Source organism: Cryptomeria japonica, chromosome 6, assembly GCF_030272615.1.
Source record: "Cryptomeria japonica chromosome 6, Sugi_1.0, whole genome shotgun sequence".
Taxonomy (NCBI): domain Eukaryota; kingdom Viridiplantae; phylum Streptophyta; class Pinopsida; order Cupressales; family Cupressaceae; genus Cryptomeria; species Cryptomeria japonica.
Genome location: NC_081410.1, coordinates 102,275,432 through 102,301,159, shown reverse-complemented (window position 1 = coordinate 102,301,159; position 25,728 = coordinate 102,275,432). Strand labels below are relative to the sequence as shown.

At 34.2% G+C, this 25,728-nt stretch overlaps 1 protein-coding gene across 1 annotated transcript; it reads right to left on the bottom strand.

The window, feature by feature from the left end:
* Positions 1-14,077: 14,077 nt before the first annotated feature.
* Positions 14,078-24,223, bottom strand: LOC131050137 (ras-related protein RIC1). The gene is made up of 9 exons (XM_057984307.2): positions 24,008-24,223; positions 23,820-23,880; positions 20,095-20,167; positions 19,647-19,694; positions 19,431-19,478; positions 15,929-16,000; positions 15,626-15,781; positions 14,998-15,101; positions 14,078-14,535 (listed from the first exon to the last, which is right to left on the bottom strand). Exons 2-9 carry the CDS (start codon positions 23,831-23,833, stop codon positions 14,442-14,444), a joined length of 609 nt encoding a protein of 202 aa, XP_057840290.1. The 5' UTR covers positions 23,834-23,880; positions 24,008-24,223; the 3' UTR covers positions 14,078-14,441.
* Positions 24,224-25,728: the final 1,505 nt, after the last annotated feature.

Sequence of the window (25,728 nt, the reverse complement as noted above, 5' to 3'; positions counted from 1 at the left end):
TAAGGGCTCTGTTATATTTATTCATACTGAAGATGATTGCATCTTCAATCTCCCTTTGTTGACTTTCAAATAAATGAACAAACGATGTATTCAAACCTTTGTATATCTCATAATCCTTGATTATTTGAACCATTCTATTGAAAGATTCTTCTAATGTAAATGGTTTCTTAGGTGACCTATCCTTACCGGTTGCTTGAGGCTTCTTAACACTTACTCTAATCGCTCTTTTATCCTCCTCTGATTCAATAGCCTCTTCATCATTTGCTGGTTTGTGGGCTTGTTGCATCTTCCTCTTTCTGGTTTGAACTGGTTCAGAAGGTGGATCACCAATTTTTTGCTTCCTCCAAAACTAAATTTTAGATGGTTTCCCTCTTTGTGATTCAGTCGGTTTGTCTTCTTCCATCTTCTTCTCTGGTGCTTTGTCTTTTGCAGCTCTAGTCTTACCGATAGGGGGACTGGTAGGGGCAGTAGGTGCACTTAATGTTTCACCTTGCTCTGTCGCGTACTTAGCTCTTGTTGTTGCTATTTGTTCCTTTGTCAAACCAACTTGCTCAACAAATGCTTGAACCTCATTCCTTATCTTCTTAGCGATCATGGATTTATGTAGCTTAAAGTGGACTTGTAGAGATTTTTCTTTGTAAGTCCCAAATCTTTCTGCAATGGTATCCGACAGTTGCTCTAATAGATGATTACCATAAGCAATGAGTAGATCCTTGTCTACCTCATATACCATAGGTAATACCTATGTGGTTTTGGGGATAACTGTTTCCATCATGCAGGTGTCAACATCCACCATAAAACAAATTGTCTTCTCATCCCGGTTGACTACTTCTACTAGTATACGCTCTCTAGCATGCATTTTATTTTGAAATTCCTTGAAGTAACCCCATGAAATATTATCAAACTTATCCTTCAGTATCCTAATATTGTTCTTCATCTGAAGTAGTGCAGGGGTACCTTCAATCCAATGAACATCACCAATACTGGGGAAATGGTTTTGGAAATAGAAGAACAATCCCAAAATCAATTTTCCAAATTTGAATCTCAGCTTCTTGTCTTTCTTCACAGCTTCTAGATTTACCATTAGCTGACTTCTTAGTGCCTCTGCCAAGTCATAGTCAACATTCTTCTTTACCATCTGGTAGGCAGTATGAATAGTTGTTGTCGGTATGTTGTTCATTCTACTAGAATAGTAGATTCTATATCCAATCACCATGTAGGCATATTTCATAGTTGGATCATTGATGTTATTTACTGTCATGTCTCTACCATTCCATCTTGATTATGTCACCTTCTCAACATCATCCTTGGGTACTGATCTAAGTAAGGGTACTTCACCAGTTGAGCAGAATCCGGTTACTGCATGAACGCCCTCCTTAGTTATTTTATACGGTCGATCCAACCACATAAATTGATCATGAATGCGACTCAAAATAAATCTAACTAACTCATTATCAAAGTCATTAATGAAGTTGACTGCATGATGGAACCCTTTCTCGATGATACTTTTAAATTGTTCTTTCAATATGCCCTTGTTATCACACAATGATCTATATTGTTCATGAATGATTGATACACCCATGTCCTCCAGTTTGTAGTGATAAAAAGATCTAATATCCTTGACATGCAAAACTCCATACGGTACACTAGATAGGGTACCAACAGGGTTTGTTTCCTTTGATTTGTAAGGATGGCGTTTAAACTTCTATCGTCACCTCTCGGTCACATCAACTAGATGCGGAGTATCCATACTGCACTATGTAAAACTTCAAAGCAAAGAGTAAGATCCACTGATAAATACCTTTCCTTCTTTTGAACTAGGATAACACACCGTCAAAACCTTCAACACCGTTCACCGATTTATAATGCACTTCTGATCACCTCAGATCTCTGCTAGACACATTGAATGCTGCAATCACAAACTTTCCTCTGCTCGCTTGCCAAATTCTCTTAAGATTCCAATGTATAAAATGAAATTCAAAATATTCCTTTTATTTTCTTTCAAACTACTGCATTAAATGCTTTAACTGACAAAACCCTAAAATGCCTTAAAATAGTCTTAAGCATATTACCGGTTGCAAAAACTCAATGATATTTACCGGTTATGTTTCAAGAAGACTTATAAATATCAAAATGTATCAGAATATGCAATTTTAACTTACAGTACTTCATCCAGGGGTTCATCTCAAGATTTGACAATGAGCTCACCCCAATTTGTAGAAACAACTTACTTTGTTGGTGATGGGTTCTCCACACTAGGTGAAGAAATTGCTTCCTCGGCTGGTTTGTCATCACTCTTCTTCTTCCAGGTTCTATTCATCTCAGCTTTGGTTTCTTCAATATCAACTTTTTGCTTTCCTTTTTGTTCTGCAGGATCATTCACCGGTTGGTTCTTCTGTGTTCTACAAAACTTAGCAATGTGTCTTGGTTTGTTCCAATGATAACATGCCATTCTAGATGCTTTCCACGGTCCTGCATTTCCTCTACCTGTCCTTCTTCGATAGTTTATTTCCACTTGTCCAAATTTGTTACAGATCGTACAAATCACATTAATTCTTTTCTCCATCTCATAAGGACTGGATCGGTTAACATAGGGTCTTTTCCAATTAGTGCTTCTTCGATCATTTAAATTTCTTCTCCAATCACCAACAGTCCTTGGATTCATATGAGGTGTTGGATAATTAGCTTCATACATGCATTCAATAGATCTATATCCATACATGTTGCATGTATAACAGTAACCTTCAAATTTTCTAGGCACATATCTAGTATTAGGTCTATAACCAGTATTAGCATCAGATCTGCTTCTACAAACATTAGCAGTATGTCCTGGTTTATGACAATTAAAACAAACAGATTTGTAAGATTTCTTATCGGTAGACTTCTGATCCTTAGGAGTTGTTTTACCTTCATGCATGTTGCTCTTGGTTCCGGAAGGTTCACCCTTCTCAAATGTATTGTATCCTAACCCAGATGTATCACCTTTCATCCTCTAAGATTGGATCTCTTCATCTAGCATGGTAGAACTCTTGTTGAATTTCGCAAGCTTATCATTAGCTTCTGTAATCTCTTTAGTAAGATCTTCATTTTGCTTCATAAGAGTCTCTCTAAGAGACATTGCTATATCAAGATCTTCTTTGATTTCTTCTTTCTCTTCTTTCTCATCATGCCAGTCTTCATAAAGAGTGCTATTCTCTTGTTCTATCTTAAAGATCTCATTATATTTCTCTTTGATCTTGTTTTCAACTGCCCTCCTAGATTCAAGTTCTTGACTCATGCGGATTGTAAGGGCTTCAAGTTTTCTCCTTAGGTTAAGCTTCTCACCATTTAGTTTCTCTACTTCCTCAATGAATGCATCTATATTTGCTTCATTAGAAGATTTGCTTTCATTGATCTCCAACAATTGTTTGGTCAGTTCCTTCCTTTTAGATAGTGATGTCTTATACTTGCCTCTTAGGGTTTCTAACTCTTCCTTGGTTTCTGCAAGTTCCTTAGCAATCTCTTGGTAACTCATTCGTTCCCCCATATTTACCTTAGGATTAAGGATCTCTTCCAAGCGGTTAAGCCTTAAGGAAGTTAGGCTCTGATACCAATTGATGAACTTATAAGGCACTGAGAGGGGGGGTCAATCAGTGCAAGTAAAAACAATACAAATCTGATTATCAATTTCACCAACTTAAAAATTTCAATAGGCATATAAGAAATAACACAAGTATGCAATCACCGCATAAAATATCAACCACATGACACAAGAGTTTATACATGGAAAACCCAAATGGGAAAAACCACGGTGAGAGTTAGTACCCACAAGATCCACTATCTGCAGTATAAAGATCTGACTGGTTAAGGTCTACAACACCCAGTTAGGGGCACACCCTGTTAGAAGTGTCTAAGCCCGGTTAAGAGCTTTAAAAAGGCCTGGGAGGACCAGCCCTGTTAGGAGCTACCTAAGTTACTAGGATTTGCAAACACAAGTTATTGTGTCACTTGGTTAGAGGATTTAATAATCAAAACTGTTAGGATCTGACTGCACACCTATTAGGAGTGACCTTGTAAGAGGATTTTCTTTCTGCAATTGTTAGGGAGACAACAAGTACAAATGATCTCAGTATAACACCTTCAGTGTCTGATAAGATCTGCTTCAGAACATTACAACATCACATAGACTTCATCTCTCAACTCCTCTGATCATCAAACTATTAGAAATACAAAATTCGCTAATGATCTTTCACACTTTCAAGATCATACACATATATCCTTTCATACCTCATCACACATTTAAAATCGTCATAAGGTCAGCTAGAACCTTGTTACAATTCCCTAGTTTCAATGCATCTAGAAAATATTGCATTGTATGCTTTAGTTATGTTGGCCATCGACATAACAAATCCAATTATGTGTCGTTTTACCGATCTGAGTGATTTTCATCACTACCGGTTAAGTCTCAGCCAAAATACCTGCTTTGTCAATCAAATCTCGTTCATCTGATTGAATCAACATGTGCGGTCATGAAGATAACTTCATCTGCCATCCTTCATTGTTGTTGTAAAACTGCATCATCTCACTCTTCATAGATTTCCTGTATCAGTTGTTGGAGTATAACTGTGTCTGTCTTTTACCAGTTAAAGTCCTAATTACCGGTTTTGATAAAATTGTCTCTACTTGTCGGTTGAACTGTGCGACTTAGATTACTTAAATAAACATAGTTGCCATCAATGACAACATACAACATAGTCATTATAGAACAATCTAATCAAACATGTACTAGTTGCATCAAGCAAACAAACAAATACTGGTTAAGATCAAATGATCAAATGCCAACATTGTGTGAGACATTTCACCTTTAATGAATAAAGAAAGCAATTTTCTTTTAAAATGTGCAAAGTTGTATGATTCATCTTTATTGTAAATACTTGCATTGAATCAATTATTCATTTGATGGCATCTCTTGAATAAGCACTTTAGCATAATCAAATAAAATACTTTTCCAGCTCCACCTGATTGAGTTGAAAGCAAAATTAGGTAACATTTCCGGTGACATCTACTAAATGCTTGCCTGCTAAGCATCCTAGACTAGTTGCCTGAACTTATCCATTGGATGCAGAGTCATCCTAACTTGACAAAACTTGATAAACACTCTTTTGATTTTTTGTAACTCATATCGGACTACTGCAATCTCTTACAATCCATTAAATAGATTTGTATTGCTTGTGATAGTGAACCAACAAACTCACAATTAGGAATGATGAATATCTATTTCATGAATTATAAGAGGGAAACAACAAGAACACCTCTCTTATTCACCTACTAAATTCAAAAATAACTAACTAATTGTGCACAAAGCACTTAGGGAAATGAAAACTACATCTAATCTATATGCAACAACACTTATTTAACTTCAAAACATTCGAAATATGTACAAACTTCTTAGATCATACCTCAAAAGAAATGCTTGAGGTGAATCACGTTGACTGGGATTGGCTCCATATCACCATCCAGCTTGGATAACTGGAAATCATTATGGTTTTTGCATTTTAAAATGATACAAGGCCCACTCTAGAATGCATCAAATTCAGAGTGTTTTCCAAGCCTGCTTTTAAGTTCATCTCACTTTAGCACTATATCTCCCTCTTTAAAAATTATTGGAGATGCCCTTTTGTCAAAAGACCTCTTCATCTGTGCCTAATTTTGTTCTATCTTTGTCATGGCCTCAGCTCTAGATTCTTCTAGCTCCACCAGCTGAGCTAACCTCACTGTCATAGGCCCTTCTTCTAACATGTCCAGCTGACTGGCCAAATCAAGGGTTGGAAGCTCAAGTGAGATAGGAATCATTGCTTCTTTTCCATATACAAGCATAAAAGGTGAATTCCCTATTGACCTTTATGGAGTAATTCTATCTGCTCACAATGCTGATTTCAACTATGTATGCTAGGCTCTCTGGTTACCCTCCATGATCTTCTTAATGATTTTGATTAAGTTCTTATTTGTGGATTCTGCCTGGCCATTGCCTTGTGGGTAGTAATTGGAGGATGTATTGAGATAAATCCCATTCTTGACAGCCCAATCAAATATTTGTATACCCACAAAAGCAAGGGCATTGTCTGAAATAATAGATTTTGGGATTCTAAATTTGGTAATCAGGTCTTCATAAAAGTTCAATACATCAGTCTCATTGGCCTCTTTGAGTGCTACAACCTCAGTCTACTTGGTAAAATAGTTTGTGGTAGTAAGTACCCACTTATGACCAACATTGGATGGGGTGTTAATAACTCCAATAAAATCCAATCCCCATCTCATAAAGGGTTGTTCAATCTCAATAGACTACAAAGGTAAGGTTGCTAATCTTTATTTTCCAGCAAACAAAGCACACTCTTTGCACTTTCTAACCCATAAGATTGCATCCTTGAACAAACTGGGCCACTAATAGCCACCTTTCATCACCTTAAGAGTTGTTTCTCTTGGTGAAAAATGGCCTCTAGCTGACCCCTCATAGAATTCATGCAACACCTTATCAATTCGATCAGCTTCTACACACCTCAACAACGCATCATTAAAATCTTTCTTGAAAACAATACCATTGAGGAGCACATAAGGAATGGACTGCAATCTAAAATACCTTATTTTGGCTTTATCCAAGTCTTGAGGACACTCACCGGTTTGCAAAAAATGAACCATTTCCTACATCCAATCAGTAATGGGAACTGAAGCAATTGTTTGCTCCTCATCTTGCAATGTTAGGACAACCTCTTGCTCTTGTTCTTCCTTACTGATTACACCATCAACAAGTTGTTCACACAACCCTTTTCCCCTTAGTAGCTTGGCAACCTTAATCTCTACATCATACTCCATTACCTTAGTTACCTAGTCGGCTCTCTTATCACTTAAGTCCTTACTTAACAGAAACTCCTTCACATCCGGATGAGCAACATTAGAATAATCTTATTATTTGAAACCATGTGTCTAAACTTTTTGAAACTCCTTATAACAACAAGTACATGCTTTTCTACGAACATATACCTTAGCTCGTAGTCTTTAAGTGCTTGACTTAAGAATGCCAAGGGTTTCTCAAAACCTTTTTCATTATGATGTACAAGCATAGCTGAGACAAAATCAATGGTTCCATAAGCATATAATGTGAAATCCTTAAAAAAAAACGGGATTTAGAAGTGTAGGTGCAGCTACTAATGGTTCTTTTATAAGCTCAACTCATTTTCCCTTCCCTAGTCCAGCTAAAAGGCACATTCTTTCTCAACATATAAGTTAGTGGACATCAAATCAACGATATTAGGGATAAATCTTCTAACAAAGTTGATTCTACCAATAAAACTCTGTAGACATTTCTTGTGCATTGGTAAAGGAAGAGCTAAAATAGCACTTACTCTCTCAAGGTCAATGGTAATGCCATATTTTGACACCATATAGCCAAGCAACTTACCCTCATGAACAAAAAATACATAATTTTTGGGATTAGAGAAATCCCAAACTCTACCTTCTATGAGTGATCTCCATGTCATTTCCAAGTTTGAAATAAATTATCTATATAATCCTTTAAGAGGTGGTTTTCAAATTATCATACCCTTTCACAAATATTTATTTTCCCTAGTTTCAATAAAATGTCGTACTGACTTTTATTTATATCTTCCTTTTTAAAGAAAGCATCCAATAACTTTTATCCCTTATAATGTCAAAAAATCATACACATAATACCTATACATGGTTGATGATGAAAAATATCTTTCAACTATTGGCTTAATATACAAGTTTAATTGGTCATGGTTGTATACAATTAAAATTTAAAACATAAAATAAGAGCTTAAAATATAAAAGTTATAAGTCCTAGTTTCAAATTCAACTACAAACCTCAAACCACGCCTATTGAGTAAAGAAAACAACATTAATAACTATTGAGTAAAGAAAACAACAAATTTATTTTTCTTAGAGATTCGTGATTATAAAAAAATGATGAGCAAAGATATGATTTTATAGAATTTTGAAAGATCAAGTGGATGGTGGAAATTTGATCAAAGATCAAGAGTTGACTCCACTGGTTGTGGAGCTATTATGGAAAGATGATTAGTTAAATAAAATTGGTGGGGGAAGTTTCTATTTCGATCTTGTGAGAAAATAATGAATTGTTTGGTTTATTAAGTGGATAATTTAGATGAGACAGTTGCTAACTTGAAGAATGAGTCAACTAATGAGAAGATGTGAGAGGATAATTAGCTCATCTTAATTAAATAATAAATATTATTTGATTAAATTGTTAATAATAATGGGTAATTAATGTAATAGATAACTAATGGTGGATGATAATGTGAATAATTAATATGTTATTAAGAAAAATTACTTTAGTGTCTATAATAGCCCTCTCTTCTTAAATTGCATTGATGGGTGCTAGTTCTTGGAGGTCTATTGTGAAGGACATAACTAGACTCTATATGTGTAGTAGATGTTTTTTCATCAAAACCTTTCAATCTACTCTAATAAGGACATGGTTTTAGATAGAAATATTTGGTTGTGAGATCACCAGTCCCTCTCCCTAAAGTCTTGGTTCCCTTTGTTTAACCCTCTTTTCAGCATTTCAATATTGTGCCTATCTAGATTAGATTACCTAACCTCCCTTTGCACTTTTGGGTTTCTCTTTCCTTAAATTTTGGATTGATATTGGCAACATGATTGGTTGTTTTCTTAGGATTGATATTGTTTCCTCAAATTTTGGACACATTACCTATATCTTGGTCAACATTGATATTTTGAAGACATTCCACAAGGAAATCATACTTATGGTAGAGGATAGGCCCTAAACTCAACTAATTGATTTTTAGTATTTTCACTTCCATTGTAAAAGATGTTTTTGTACTGGTCACCTTGCTTTTTCTTGTTCACGTTCTTGTCGCAAGTTGACTCATTTAGCTAGTTAATGATAAAATGCCCATCCCAAACATTTGATTGTTGGTGATTTCTATAATTTTGTGGATTTTGGTTCTCTTAAGGCTTCCCCAAATCTTGATGCTCCTACTTAGGCTATGGTTCCTTTGATGGTTGGTCACTTCTTTACCTCTAACTCTTGATGGTATGCCTCTTCCCGAACATATTCTAGTTGAGCTCCTTTTGAGTGTGTTACTTTTAGAGAGTGTGTCAATGGATTCACTATTTCTTTCTTTCCTTTGGTTTTAGTGCAACTTGCATAATCTTTAGTTAGACACTCTTCTTCTCCATGTGTTTTGGTGTAGGTCAAGGCAACAAAAATGATTTTCTTTCCATTTTTCCTCAATCTAAGGATTTGGATAATGGTGTGTCAGACTATCATGCAAAGAAGTACGTGAGGTCTTCCTAAACATAGTATTATTTCTGATACACACATTTTGGGTTTGAAAACTGGTAGGCGAAGTCTTCCTAAAATAGTTCTATTTCTACTACACACATTTTGGGTTTGCAAACCGATAGGCAAATACCTAGTGTGGTTTAGCAGGTTGATCCTTTGGTTGTGTATGGGTTGATATTTTTGTTGGGATGACATATTTTAGGGGTAGCATGATTATACTTGTTCTTTTGTTAGTTTTTGCGTCAACTATTATTTGTTGTAAAGGGATTCATGGCCCCTTCAAAACTTGTTTTACCCAAATAATAAAACTATACCTTTTAGAAAAAGACAATATCAATGCTTATTATTTTGTAGGTACAAGAAGATAAATATATCATGTAAAATGTGTTTGTTACATCAAGTGATACAATTATAATAATAGAATGAGGGTTGTAAATGGAGTAACAAAATTCTCCTCATAAATTTGATGGTTGTTTGTAAGCCAAATTTTCATATATATGTATACTTAAAAGATAATAAAAGATATCAATTTTAAGGTGCATATCTAAAATATGCCACAAATCTTATATAGATTCCTTGAGACTTATATCTCTCAGCATCTTTTAGATAGCTATATCCACGATATTTAAGCTAGTATAATTTTACACTTACATGGGCAACATTAAGCACACTTTTTACACATTTTTTGCATATAGCCATGATTTTTATCTTTGACACTTGTTATGAATCTTTCACATGAGAATCTCTTACTGTATTATATGGCTATCTCATGATGATATCTCATAACATCTTTATTATGTTGTTGCTTCATGCATATATTATATGCAACACTTTACATGATGACATTTGGTAAATAATAACTTTACATTCCTCTCATTTGCTTTTCCTCATACCCAAGGGAAGTTTTGGGGGCATCATTTGTTCCTTGTCACATGGTCTTTCATAATTACATCTTTCAATCTACATTAGGGTCAACACATTAAGATGGATGACCATTATATTTTTGCATATTTTCAAATTGATTGCATGCAATTCCAACTCCATAAAGACCATATGCATCATGATATCATTCTAAACTTTATTTTCTTTTACATGATGTCATATTGATGTTGATTATGTAGGAAACACTAGTTACAACTCTGCAACAACAATACACATCATGTTTCCAAATTTCAACTCATGTTGTTTGGATTGCAGGAACCACATCGATTCCAACTATATAACAACCTTCTACGTCAAAGTATTTGTTTCCCAACTTTTATATTGCTTCATGTGGTCCAACTCAATCACACCCCAAAACTCCATCCTAATCTCAAAAATGACATATTGTTGCTCATTTATACTTGGTGGACTTCACAAATAACATACAACATTGATGGTTGTATTTGTATATGAATGATTTGAGTGTTTGGAGATATTAATCTTGTAAAGGACGATGAAATAATTAGGCATTGTCCTACAACATATCCTTGAATTTGTTTTATCGATTCATTTGATACTTGCATTACTTTTGCAAGCTTGACTTGTGTATGTCACATTCACACCATTGATGAGTGTATTTTTATATTAATGACGAGTGTGTAGTGTTGGATATGTTACTCCAACAAAGCACAATGAAATCATGAGGCATTGTCCCACCACATCCATGAATTTTCTTTCTCATTTATCACTTTCATTGCTAAACATGCGTGGCTTGTGTATCCACATTCACATTGAATTGGGGGCAAGTGTAATAGAATAAAAGTTCATAACATATCATTTTGTTCTTTTATTCTACATATATTTTTTATCATTCACTAAGTTTCTTCTTCCCACACAAGGTGGAATCAAGTCACTTCATTCACACTCATAACTTGGATTGTTAATAATCCAATAGATAACAAGGTGGAAAAGTACACCTGTAGAAAGATTTTATAGAAGAAACGCATCCTACCTTCATCTAAAGTAATTGTAGCTTTCTCAACCTTCAACACTTCCCCTAGAGGCCAATGGCTTGAGAGAGGAAATAATATGGTATGTTACAAATTTCAACCCTTTTAGGTATCACATGTTTAGAGATTTGTTTGAAAATATTAGACACAACAAAGTTATTAAAAGAGAGAAATTATTCCACCAATGTACCACTATTCAATTTGTTGTATTTTGTGCATAAGCTAACAACAAACCTATTACCTATAATTTTATCTCAATACTAAATGGTTTGAACCAATTCTATCCCGAACAATGATTTCTATGCCCACTACAAATGTGGTACTATCCTCAAGACAAGACTATCATTGTGTTCTTGATTTTTTATTTAAATCTCCTTTTCTACTTTCCCACGCTGATCCTTCCAAATAATTTTATTTTTGCCCATCAACTTGTATGCCAAATAATTAAGATTGAACACCAATAATAGTATATTGAAAGACAAATCCTAAATCATTATAATAACATGAAAAAAGAAATTAAATAATTAAAAGATATTGAACATTAAAACTCTATTTCCATCGTATCAACACTTGCATAAAAAGAAGCTACTACATAATACTAACAACTACTTTACATTTCTTAAATATTTTTTCTTTATTATTTTATAGTGAAGTAACTAAATAAATCGATAAATTTAAACTTAATAAAAATAGAAATTTGCAACAATAAAAGTTTGTTACAACCTAAACTCAAACAATACATCAAACAAAAAAAAAAAAAAAAACTAAAAGAAAATTATAAAGTTGATAATGAACGGAAAAAGCATTAAAATAATGGTGCATGTCAAACTAACAACATTCCTTCATGATATGAAAAACATAAAGGTGAAAATGAATGGAAAAAGCATTTAAATAATGATGTATGTCAAGTTAACATTCCTTCGTGATAAGATGCATGCAATGCATGGCCTAGCAAGCAATAATCCATCCACTCACCGACTACCACTAATTATACCAACGAAATATTGAGTATTTAATATAAAAAATACATCAATAACATGAAATTTATTGTTTTATTTTATTTTATATATAATTTTATTATAAATTTATTAAATATAATATTAATTGATATTTCTTTGACATTCATTAAGATTTATCTTATTTTTCATTTTAGCATAAAGTTAACCAAATATAGCATTAATAGAGATTTTTTTGAATTAGATCGATGTGGCTCGTTGCAGACCTTTAACATCAAATTCACTTCATAGAAATCCATTACAATACACATGACAATAAAAGCAAAGAATAAGAAAATATTACCTTTAAAGAATAAAGAAAATATTACCTTTAATGATTGATAATTGAATACCTAAAATACATTCCACAATAAAAGACCATTTGATATTTGTTAAGATATTTGGGGTGATCCATTTATTAAGATTTATCTTATTTATTATAAACTTAACCAGACACAGCACCAATAAACATTTTTCTCTAGGTTCACTCAATATGGATCTATGCACACGGTCAAATGCCTACAAATAACTTGCTCACATAGTTTGACAAAATGTATCTGCATTTGGTGTTGGCATTTTTCCATCACCATTTCAGATCACGCTCCATAATCCATTGCCTAAAAAAAATATGATCATTTTAAAATTCAAATATTTTTTGATATTAGAACATCTCAATACCTGCACAGTAAGTTATAGCTTCACTAAATAAGTACATAAATGTACAAAATTCACAAGTCAATTTTACAACTTCCATTAAACCTAGAATTCCCAGACCTGCTTTGAATCAATGTAGTGAAATCTTCTAAACGAAATGTGTTCATAATGACATGCAATTTTTCAACGGATGCATATATGTCCTTTGCATGTTTGGTGTTTGGTGGATAATGCCCTTGCATGTTTGATGTTTGGTGGACCATAGTCCAATTGCAAGGATGAACAATTGCCATAACAATGATCCAAAGAACAGATATATTCCCTTGCATCCTTGATGTTTTGTGGACTATAGTCCATCCAATTGCCACAACAATGATCCATAGTCTAGCAATAAAAGACATCCAGATTACTAATATATTCATTTGCATGCTTGATGTTCGCTGGACAATAGTCAAATTGCAAGGATGAAAATTACCATGACAACAATCCAGAGGCTAGCACTACAAGTGATATAATGAGTTTAAATGGTCATGACCGTAAATCAAACAATAGTGGTTTTGCATTGTCTTTTACCTTGGCATTCTTGTTTCCCAGTATCAATGTCTTGATTGGATTCCAACAAACAAATCAAATTTTTATCCAATTATAAAATCACATCATTTACATACTTTCAAATCATAACGTTATACTCAGTCTCACCTAGGATACAATTAGAACCATTACCCTGTATCGAACAATACGCCTATCAATGAGCTTTAAGGAATTGCACATTTAAAAGTTACCCATGTCTCAAACTGGCTCACATGGTAATTTGTTTACACTGGCAACTATTTGTATGCTTTGATTTTCTAGCCAAATCATGTCAGCCCACATATGAAGAATACTCTACAAAATATGTCCTCTCATATTAAAACACATACTCTGCACCAGACCATTTTTTAAGACTTGGACAGCCCAATTTATATATTGACAAAATAATTGCAAAATTCAAAGAGTAGCGTCCCATAGCAATACATCCAAAAGAAAGAAAAAAGTTGCCCAACAATTTCAAGCATTACAATTACAAAACTACAAATGAATGTTCAGACAATCTTGGTTGACTGCAACCAAAACACATGATAAACAAATATTTGCCAGAAATAAAAATACCAAAAACCATTCCGATATCTCTATGAAAAGAAACAGCATTAATGCATTAAAAAGAATGGCAAATGTAAAAATAGACAATGATGGGCGGACTACTGAAAAAACAACAAATCAAGAGTTCTAGAGTCTTGTAAACCACCTGCAACATGGTTGGCAACTGCTAAGAATCCAGTTTATGAAATGATTTTACAATAGAGCATGAACAATAACCCATTGCTATACATGTTATCCAACATGCAATAAATTTGTTTTAGTTGTCCATCAAATGTTGACCTCCCAAGGGCAAGAGAGACATGCCCGTGTTTGGGATCCAAAATACATATGAAATCTTTCATTCACATCTTCAAAATCAATGGTATTAAAAATCACTGAAAGAATTTCCTGCTGTTCTTATGAGCAACAGCCACTTTTCTGGACAACTGGCTGCCCTCTCATCTGCACGGTAGCAGGTCTGCTACTGTTCATAGCAGGCTGGCTTGCCATCCTGCATGCAACACACAAGAAATAGAATTTAAGCTCAAGCCTATAATTTTTTAAAACAAATCGAATCCATTCATTAACAAACCAATCATATGCCATGAAGCATGGGCCACAATTCAAAATAATCTGAGTAGACATTTCCAAGTGATTGGGTTGGAAATGGTTCAAGCAGACCCACTCTCTTAAATTGTCTTTTTCAGACAAATGGATTTTGCACTATGCAATTTGTTCAAAAAAGGACCAGCTCAATGGAAGATGAAATATTACTCCGAGAATGTACAAAGAGTTTGAGGGTGAAATATTCATTGCCAAATTTGATCATTTATAAATTATATGATATCTGCTCTCTTATCAATCATTACAGGACACGTAGGGTATCAAAACAAGCAATGCACTGCAAAAATATGCAAAAGCAAAACATCTAATAATTGAAGGTTACAAATATGCACGAGGCCAAAAGAGGCACCTGTTCTTGATCTCAGCAGCCATTGTCATGAAAGCCTGCTCCACATTAGTTGCATTCTTTGCACTTGTCTCCAAAAATGGAATACCAATCTCATCTGCAAAGGCCTTGAAACATTGAAATACAAAAATCAGACCCGTGTCCATGCCAGAGGGTTTAAAATGAATAAAGTATTAATTAAATGAAAGTAATCAGGAAGCAAGCAACTTAAGGCCATAAAAAAAAGGTTCTAGAACTCACTGAGATGAGAGATCCCACCAAGTATCTAGAAAATACTAACAAGTCTACCAAAAACTGGATTTGAACAAATTTTCAACAAAAAATTTACCATGCTTTCTCTAAATTCATTTCTTATAATTTTGAACAGGATTTTTTAAGTTATTTATATTTATTTTATGACAAGTTTTTGGCAGGACTCAAGTCCAGGAAAAAATTTGGGCTGAATAAGTTTTTGGCCAGGTATGATTAAAATTATGCCATGAACTACCATCACATTACCATAATAAAAAAGGAAAACAATAAGCTAAATCTTCATAGAACCATGACAATGCAGAACAAGGCCCAACATTATGTCTTCACATTAAAAAAAATGTCTTTGTTTTAGAAAATGTTACAGTTAAACTAAAATTACCTTGGCAGTTTCATACTCAACTGCTCTATTAGCAGTCAAATCACATTTGTTTCCAACAAGCAATTTGTTGACATTTTCACTTGCATAACGATCAATCTCATTCAACCATTGTTTGACGTTGTTGAAACTTTCCTGGTCAGTCACATCATAAACCACCTGAAAAAGGAAGACAGAATTATCATAATTTTGTCCCCAGGGAACACAACTGCAAATGGTAAGTGAGATTCATATTTGATAAACAGAAACATAAGCAACCAAACTAGCCTAATATCTCCACAGAACATAAGGAACAATCTATCTTACAATGATACCATGAGCACCACGGTAATAGCTGCTTGTAATTGTTCTAAACCTTTCCTGTCCTGCTGTATCCCACTGCAAACAATCAATTGAGCACATTAATTTCCAATTTCAAATTTCCATTAAGATATGACCAAAGTCCAGAATGTTGAAAAACAAGGTTAGCAAAGAAACTTTGAAAGTTCATGATGAAGTTTTGGAAAGGCAAAATGAGAGGGAATATTACTTTTGCAAAGTCCATATGCTCACTGTGTACAAAAAAATGCACAGTATACTGAAGTGGTATATATTATGACAACGGAGTGATACAGATATGGCTACCAATAGAGAGACGAGGATTTTCAATGAATCTAGGATAGTGCCATCTATGTCAACAACCACATAAGTGGGTTTCTATACAATATGGTTAAGAGTAACTGAAAAAGAAGGCCTTTCAAGTTTGAATTCTTATATTTTATGGCCGTATAGATTACCAAAAAAATCTCTCGATCCTTTATATGAAGCTCATGGAGAAAATGAAATCTTTTGTAGACATGGAATGCCCTCCGCTAGTTATTAAAATAGTTCAAGATTTTGATCTGGCCCATAGCAATTGAAATGACCAAGATTCATCATTCTATATATACAATGAAGGTTATGCACATTCCAACTAAAGTCAGCTGCATCTTAGGACACAACTTACTGCAAAACATATAAGATATGGCATTCCTATATCATACATTCTCTAATCCGTGATATTTACCATATACAAAACATCAGGGATTGTGCTGGCATATTCAGTAGAACATCCATACTAAAAACAGTAGAAGCGAATTTGCAATGTCAGAATATACTTGTGGTGGAATTAGTACAAGTCTTTAAAAATAAACCTACAACATAGAAAATGGCATAATCAAAAGAAGTCTTTTCTGACTAGATTAGAAGTCCCAGTGCCATCTGTTCAGGAGGTATGCAAAAAAGGTAAGTCCAACAACATATTTCAATGTTCACAAATGCCATGGAAAGCCCTAACCCTCGTAATGATGAGAAACAACCCATTCCATATTTCAAGTGATGACTAACTGGATCATCGAAATCAAGTTGAAATATAACTTATGATCCGAAACCCACATCAAGAAACTCCCCCATTACCACTCTGGTGGGAGAGAAGTAAAAGTTGGATGACCTGTTGGACATACACAGCATGAGAGGATCACTGATGATATAATTACAGGCATAGCAGGAATCAGAGGGGAAAATGCTAGAGAGAAAGCAGGAGCCAAAGCTGTAGGCAAGGACTGAGAATGGTTAATTATGAGATCACACAAATTCAGAAATTCTCCTCCGCAGTAGCAAATAGAACTGGAGCTATAAGCAGAAATGAGTACACAACTATGGAAGCTATTGTGCCCCATTCAGGTCTAAACCAGGAATGGTGGTAACCTTGCCAGCTCCCCTCCCTTCCCCCAGGCATAAGGACCACACAGCAAGGAGAAGCTAGGAAGCATAGTACCATTACATTTAAATGGCATTACAGAATTCAATTACATTGTTTAACATGGAAAAAACATGGTAAACTAAATGGCACTACAATACTCAGAAATGAAAAAATGTGGAGTTGTAAACATCATGCAGAGTTCCTTGAATAAATCACAAACTGTAAAAAGGTTTTATTTTCCTGTGCTGCTTTTACACAGAAAGTTATAGTGAAGAATGCACTATCATGCCAAAAGCCAGAAGCAAACCCAATTGAATATCATAACTGAAATTGTTGCTTAAAAGTCACCAATGACCTTAAAAGGAAAAATATGAGACATCAAGTTTCAACAATCCATGAGTTATTGATCTTGATTGTTTCCGGATTAGATTGTGTGTGAGTATTTTGCATCAACATTTCAGATCACACTCTGCAATCCATCATCAGGATGAAAATAGAGAGCATGCAGAAGTAATACTCACGGAGTGTGATCCGAAACATTGATGCAATATACTCACACATAATCTAATCCGGAAACAATCAAGATTAAGGAAACATATATGTTTTCAACTAACTATTTATGTGGAAAATATTCGATTACAATTAGAGAAAAAATCCTGGTTGTGTCTAATACAGTAAATCAACTGCAAGAAGAATACACCCACTAATCATGAAAAATAATTTGATTTCAAAGAGAATTGCCACTGTAGGATAAACTACAGTGAGCTTTCTGGGAGACAAATCAAATACTTCCTACACATTGGACTTAGTGCAATAAATATAATTGACTAATATTATGAGAGGCCCTAAATCAGAATTAAAACAATGGTCAAGCTTAGAATCCAATCTACTCTTCAAGATAACTTAGCTAAAATGGCATAATTATCAGAAACATAAAGGAGGACTCAATCTATGTTCCATGCTGTTTCAAGGGAAGAGACATCAGGGGATGGGAGGCCTTTTCCTTTGGGGAATGGGAAAATTAGAATATATAGGAAATATCAATTATTCATATAAGGCATTCAGCATCTTCATTACAGAAACAAATTACATGAGATTAGAGTTGAATTAAGAATTGACATGAGAGCTGACACATTAACAAACATCAACAGCAATATTCAACAGCTGATGAGAAAAGAAACTATGCTGATGAAGGAAAGGAAACCTGCAAAGACAGCTCTGACCCTGCTGTTATGTTTCAGAAAATAAACTCAAATTGCCTCCAGTTGCTAATTTTATTGCTGTTCAGATTCCTTATGACAACTTCTGGGCATATTCTTTGCATTATGTATTTCTGGAACTTCAGTGGAATGCAACAATGCACAGGCACAGATTTGCCTCTACTCAGGCAAAAACAAAATACTACACTTCCCAGAGCAGCGATATAGACAAAATAAGATCCTCTTCTATTATTCTACACGCACATATACCCAATTTTGCCTTTGTTTGAGAGCTTGATCTGTTTTGAGATCAAACCATTTAAACAGATAGTGGTCTCTGATATTTCAAAATTCAAAGCTTTATGGGTGTTAGGAAAAAAATTCTCACTACTTAAAAGACTTTCAAATAACATAGGCAAAAGAATGAACAATATCAGAAAAATGGCTGTCAGAATTTTATAACAATGACCTTGTGGGCCCCATTCCCCTCCCTTTTACTTTTCTTATTTTTTGTCTTTTTGGTCCTTTGGGCTAAAATCATGCTAATGCACAAATAGAATATGGAGTTCAACACCTCAAAGGCCAAGAATTAGACATAGAATTACAGAAATTAAAGTACAACATTAATTCCAGCAAAACAAGAGATGCATGTCTGACTGGGGCACCACTCACTCCAGACAAGTTCAAATGGTGACAAAGATGAATGTTTGTCAATTTATTCACATTTGATGGGGATAAATGACTTCTAGCATTAAAGCACCACAACATAGAACATTTTGATTAAAAAAATAGAGTTTGGAAGGCCAGCATATGCCCAACATAGAATATCAATAAACAACAACATAACAGAATTAAAGAAGTTTTTAGCTGTTACACACTTCACACTTACAATTTGAAGCTTGATCGTCTTTCCATCCTGCTCCACAGTTCGGATTTTCTGGATGAAACAAGTTACAAGGGTTTTTCAAATTATATAAATTATGCTTGCTTGATTGATATTTACCAAGCCCTCAAACCTTGTCCATATGTATATAGCTCAGGGAAACAACATTTTTAAAAATAGAATTTAAAAAATTGCAGACAGTAAATCAATAAATACACTTACAAAGTCCACCCCTATTGTACTGATGTAGCTCTCCAGATAAGAGTCATCCTATAATTAAACAAAATTACAACAAATCAGTACGTTTTTTAAGGAATGCTGCTCGACTTTCATTAGAGAGGGAAAACCATTTTTAATGTACAATAGGAACACAAATCAGTATGGTTTTTAAAAAATGCTGCTAGACTTATGAGGGGAAACCATTTTAATGTACACTAGGCACTGTAACTCAAAAGAATAGATAAATTAATTCAGAAAAATGAATGGAAATAGCATACTTCACTGGAATACAAAAATACAACCAGGATGGATGCTCCATTAAAGCACCAAACCTTTCTTTAAGAGTGCATTAGATTCCATCAAAAAATTTAGATGCCAAACTTGTCATGGATGTTCCACATAGTAACTTCAAATGAATTACTACGTAATCTTGAAAGAAAGTAAACCTCACCGCAAATCTTAGAAGGAGACATGATTTGCCAACTCCAGAATCTCCAATCAACAGAAGCTTGAACAAGTAATCACTGTAGAAGGTTTAAATGTCAGTATGAGCACAGTAGATACACCTAGGGCAGATAAAAATAGAAAACTTTTGAAGAGAAATAAATTATGTCATTGAAGGTGAATGAATAATAACAATAAAACAAAAGAAATACAAATTATACCATGTGGAATCAGTCAAGCTTACAACCAAGAGTGGAAACAAGCAGGATAATCAATCATTGAGGTAAGACTAAAAGAGGGACAGATTAATACACACAATAAGTAAAAGTAAACTAATATGCAATATTAATCACTAATTTGCAAACCAGGATATTAACCAAAACACTAATACACAAGCATATATCACTGTGGAAACATAACATATATATATATAACAAGGAACCAGCACATTACAAAAAATGGATCTACACATCAAATAAGGATGCAAATGGCTTAAAAAAACAACATATTGGACACAAGGTGTAAGAAGATAAAAAATCAGCAGAAGCCACTTGCCAGTAGAAAAACATGAAATCTACAAGATACTCCTCAAAAAACATATGAAAGGTTTGCATTCAAAAACCTAAATACAAACCTGAACAAAGATTATGGTGTAGGCAATGACCCACCAACTAGATAAATCATAATTTGGAACAAAATTATAGAAAAGTTTATTATTCATTGCTTATATGCTGACAAATGAGTTTGTACATCCAGCATGTAAAATAGTATAACAGAAAGACAAGAAAGTACCAAGTATTTCCATCATTTATTAGAGATCATATAATCACTCTTGATTAAATCAAGAATTTTGAGAAGCACCCTCAGTAGAGACTGCAACTAAGCACTAGGGCTTGAAACATTCACACTTTGGAGAGGCCTGGTATAACTTGCAATAGGAACGCTCCTCCCAAGAGTTTTGCTAGCCATATGAGATGTACGGAATCAGGAAAGAACTAATGGGTTGAGACTATCATGAGTCAGTGAATACAGCCCATGCAATTAGGATTTACGATATGCCCATCTATAGCTCACAAACTCGTCTCTAACAAACAAAAGAAGGAAATGTCAATTTAATTTAGCGAGCATAGAAGAGTTCCTTTCTCTGCATGACTAACCCTTCCTCGCTTGAAAAGATAATTGTCATAAGGCATGCAATCTAAAGTTAAAACCCAAACTTAATTGCACAGAAAAGAGATGGTTTACTAGTTAAGTATGGCCATTAAACTATTATTTCAAATCAAATCCCATTAAAAGAAACAAAGGCCCTAGTCAATGGTGAATCTGAAAATTAACAAGGTGAACTTTGTACTTGTCAGCAGAAAAAGAATCCATCCAATGATTGTCTTTTCCTGCTGATAGAAAATTCATCCAACGTCTTTGTTTGAAATAATTCTGCATGTAAAAAATTACTGAAAAATACATGATACATCCATCAAAAAACACATCCAATCAATCTCCTTTGAGTCTTCCAATGAAAAAGAAAAATTTCCTCCTTGGCTTCTCGCATGCTCCAATAACCACTCCCATAATTTAAGGAACTAACATATTTTGTGATTCCTCAAGTTTCAAATGCCCTCTATTACTAGTTAGGTCATCTACACTTGCACACCAAACACGTATATCATACCAATATTTTTCTTATTTTAACCAAAACATTAACAAAAGCCCCAGTCAATATGAGGTAAAAAGAACGGGAGATCATTCATCTTCTTGTAATTAAAACATTGTCATAACGCTAGATAAAGCATATGGGAGCAAAATTCAACACCATCCAAGCTACACAAGGACCTGCACCAAGTTTTCATGTTATAAAATTAAAGAGAATACAGCCAGGCAAACTCTCTCTCCCATCTGTCACTCCCCAAACATCTATGAAAAAAAAGCAAATTTGTTGTGCCTCATATCTATTTCCCCAAACACTTGTGAAATGTCTAAAACTCACAAGAAAAACTACAACGACAATTAACACCAACTCTATAATTATGACCTAGTCAATTAAAATAGGGTCTTATTATTTTTTCAGATTGCACCAAATAATTAAATTTTCTTCTCAAAACTTTAGCAATTTATTCGTACCTGTGGGATACACCAATACCTCAAGATATTAATCAAGTTTATAGAAACTCCATTATAGGAATGTGGATCACATGCCAATCCACGTAGCCAAATCTCTAGCGACTACATTTACATAAAATATTGGCACCTCCTTGTTCATTTACTCCCATACCCTACTTATATTGGCATCCCATTCCCATACCCAATCTAGTACCAGTACCTCTAGATATTAATCAAGTTAATAGGAAACTCCATTATAGGGATGTGGACCACATGCCCATCCGCGTAGCCAAATTTCTAGTGACTACCTTTACATAAAATAAGGCCACCTCCTTGTTCATTTACTCCCATACCCTAATTATATTTGCATCCCATTCCCATCCCCAAACTAATACTGGTACCCCTGTGTCTCCTGGTAACTATGATTTTGCTTAATTAAAAATTTTAATCGCATAACCCATCCAATCATCACATAGAACAATTAATCTTGTAAAAAATAAATCACTCCTTGAATGTATTAAATAAACAAATCTCCTTGGCTCCCTGTGGCGTGAATCAATTGATAGTCTTTAGTGATTGGATGCATTAGTAGTAGTATTGCATATTTAGATACTGCCTGCTCAATTTAGATTTTAAATTATATTAAGCGAGTGATGCCAACGAATCAAAAAGTAAAATACATGATAATTAGGAAGACAATCTGCGAGCTCAGCAGCAGAGAAAATGTCGAGCAGGTGATATGCACCACTCGCCGCCACAAAGATGATCCTGCTGACACAGGGTAAATTATAATTGCAGAAGGTATCACCACATCACTACAATGACAATACCATTAGCCTCACACCTGAGCAACCTGCAAAAGATTTGGACTATCCAATTGGGTATCATCTCAAAAGAGACATTTACGACACTGTGGTTGTCACAGACGCAGGCTTCTGTAGAGCCTAACATGTGTAACTTCAGGAGAAGTAGACTACATAAAAAACACACAAAATGAGCTAATACGTATTCTTATCAACAGCCTGTGGCTTAACTGGGAGGGGAATGGCTAAAAAAATGTACGATCAACACAAGCATCAGATTTAGAAGCACAAAATTAATTACAAAACGATATCCTCCAAAGTATCATAAATACAAATCCTATTCCATGGAGTATATTGCCGGACACTATTGCATAAACAAAAAGCAAAAATTTAAATAGATAACAACGAATTCACAGAAACCGCTTATCGAACAAATAACACATTAACAAAAATACCCTTTGGCAGTTAAGTCTACAATAAACCTGATTCGAGTGCTAAAAAGCATAAAACCACACCTTGGTTAACTTACATGATAAGATGCAATTAATTAATCCTCAAGATAAAATCTGAAAAGTATAAGACCATCAAATTGCCCAAAAAAATTCAAATAACCCAGATCAGGATATTCGAAATACTGGCTATGAATTTCATCTAGATCTTGATTAACTCACATATTTGAATTATATAAAAAGGTATAACCCCGTTATGCCTCGCATCGATTTTATTATTAACCCATAATTTATACATAATACTTAACAAAGATGTGTAACCCTAACCCTAACCTTGAAATTCAGCCAGAAAAACGTGAGATCTCGAGGATTTGCAGACTTACTATTCGGGATTCATGTTGATGTTGGAAAAACTGCAACCGATCTGCTATAGAAACGATACGCCTAAAGAATTTTGAGCAATATTTCTACCACTAGTCAGATCGCGATTCCGATTTGCAGGATCACAAAAATGCGCAAAAACTTTCAATTGATTGCTCCTAACAATAAGCAATAACAAAAACACAAGAACCTTGACGGCGAAGGCAAATGTAAAACGAACGATAGAGAATTGTTGACGATTTTGTGCGGTATTTAAACAAACGTTTTGTATGTATCTTCGTTGCAGCCTTCTCGCTTACAGATTTGAATAGGGAAGTTGCATTTGACTGAGGTTTCTTATAAACGTAGGAAAAACGTGTGGAGAAAAAAGGTCTATTTGAGGCGTCTCGTGTTCTTCCCTTTGGGTATAAAGATTGTGTGTTAAATAAGGATCCATCAAATTGTTACTTTGATTTTGAGGTGAGTTAACAAATCTGTTTGAGGTACACTTACAAAGTATGCATGGATCTCACTTATGTTAGGGTTTTCATTTGGAGTAAGTACATTTTTAGTTTAGATTTAGGTGATAATGAGGATAGTATTGTATGTATGGTGTGGTAAAGTATTAATGCAGGTTTGAATGATTAAGGTCAATTAGGTTTTGGATGTATAGTTAGGCTAGGTGTAGAGTTTTAAAGGTATGGTGTAAATTTTAAGAGTTGTGTTAATGATGAAGGTGGCATGTCAAGATATACATTAGGTTTGATTGATGCAAATATATTGTGGCTAAATGTAGCTTCGAGATTATGATATGATTTTGGATTCAATTGTTACATTAATGGGCTTGGAGCTAAGCGCACTTTTTTGTGTCATGCATAAGTTAGAGTATCCTTTGAAATGGTTCTTAATTAACCTCACCCTATGAGAACTAGCTTACACTTTAAATCCCCAAATCGGGTTTGAATTTTGTAAGCAAGTGTATAACTAAGTAGAAGTCTTTATATTCATTATACAATAGTATGAATGGTGGCATATTAGACCGTCCACCAAGGTCTATTTTTTGTGGGTATGGTTCACGCCCAATGTAAGCATTGCCATTGTTCTAGTATATTTGTTAATTTTATGTGAATTGCCTACTAAGGTTTGATTCTTATACATACAAATTGAACTATGTACAGGCCTAAATTTTGTATTCTAATACCCAATTTGAATAAGTTAAGCAAATATAGTAATCAAGTACCTTGCAATTAAAATTGTCCTTTATTATGGTTGTGTTTCCAAAGCAACCTAATATAATGTAAATTGAATGTAATATTGATAAGCAATGTCTCTTCTCTCAGTCTATATATCATTGATTTGATATGATATAGACATTCCTCCCCTATCTTACTAAAATTAGAATATCATCCATATAAACAATGACAAAGTTAGCCAAATATGGCTTCAATACTTCATTCATCAATCTTAAAAAATTATTAGGTGTGTGAGTCAATCCAAAGAGCATAACTAATGACTCACACAATTGCCTATCTTAGGCAATAGAAATCTACACTTGATTGTGATCTTATTTATTGCTCTAGAATTTGTACACGTCTTTTACTCGACTTCTTTCTTTGGTGATAGTATTTATGGTATCAAGCATGGACTTAAACTTTCTCTAATCATTACATGCGGCCTCAAATTTTCTTTAATAATTCTGGAACTTGCCTATTCAACTCTTCATTATCTAGTGGTACTATGTATAACTTTATTTTAAATAATAGTATTAGAATCAAATTCATATGATGACAAATTCTCCTTATTGGTGGTAATCTGTTTGGCATAGTATTTGTTACAGTATCACTATATTTTGTCAATAATTCTCTTTTATTTTCCATGGATCCTTCCCTTCATTTCCACCACCACATACTCATAGTATCAATGCAAAACACT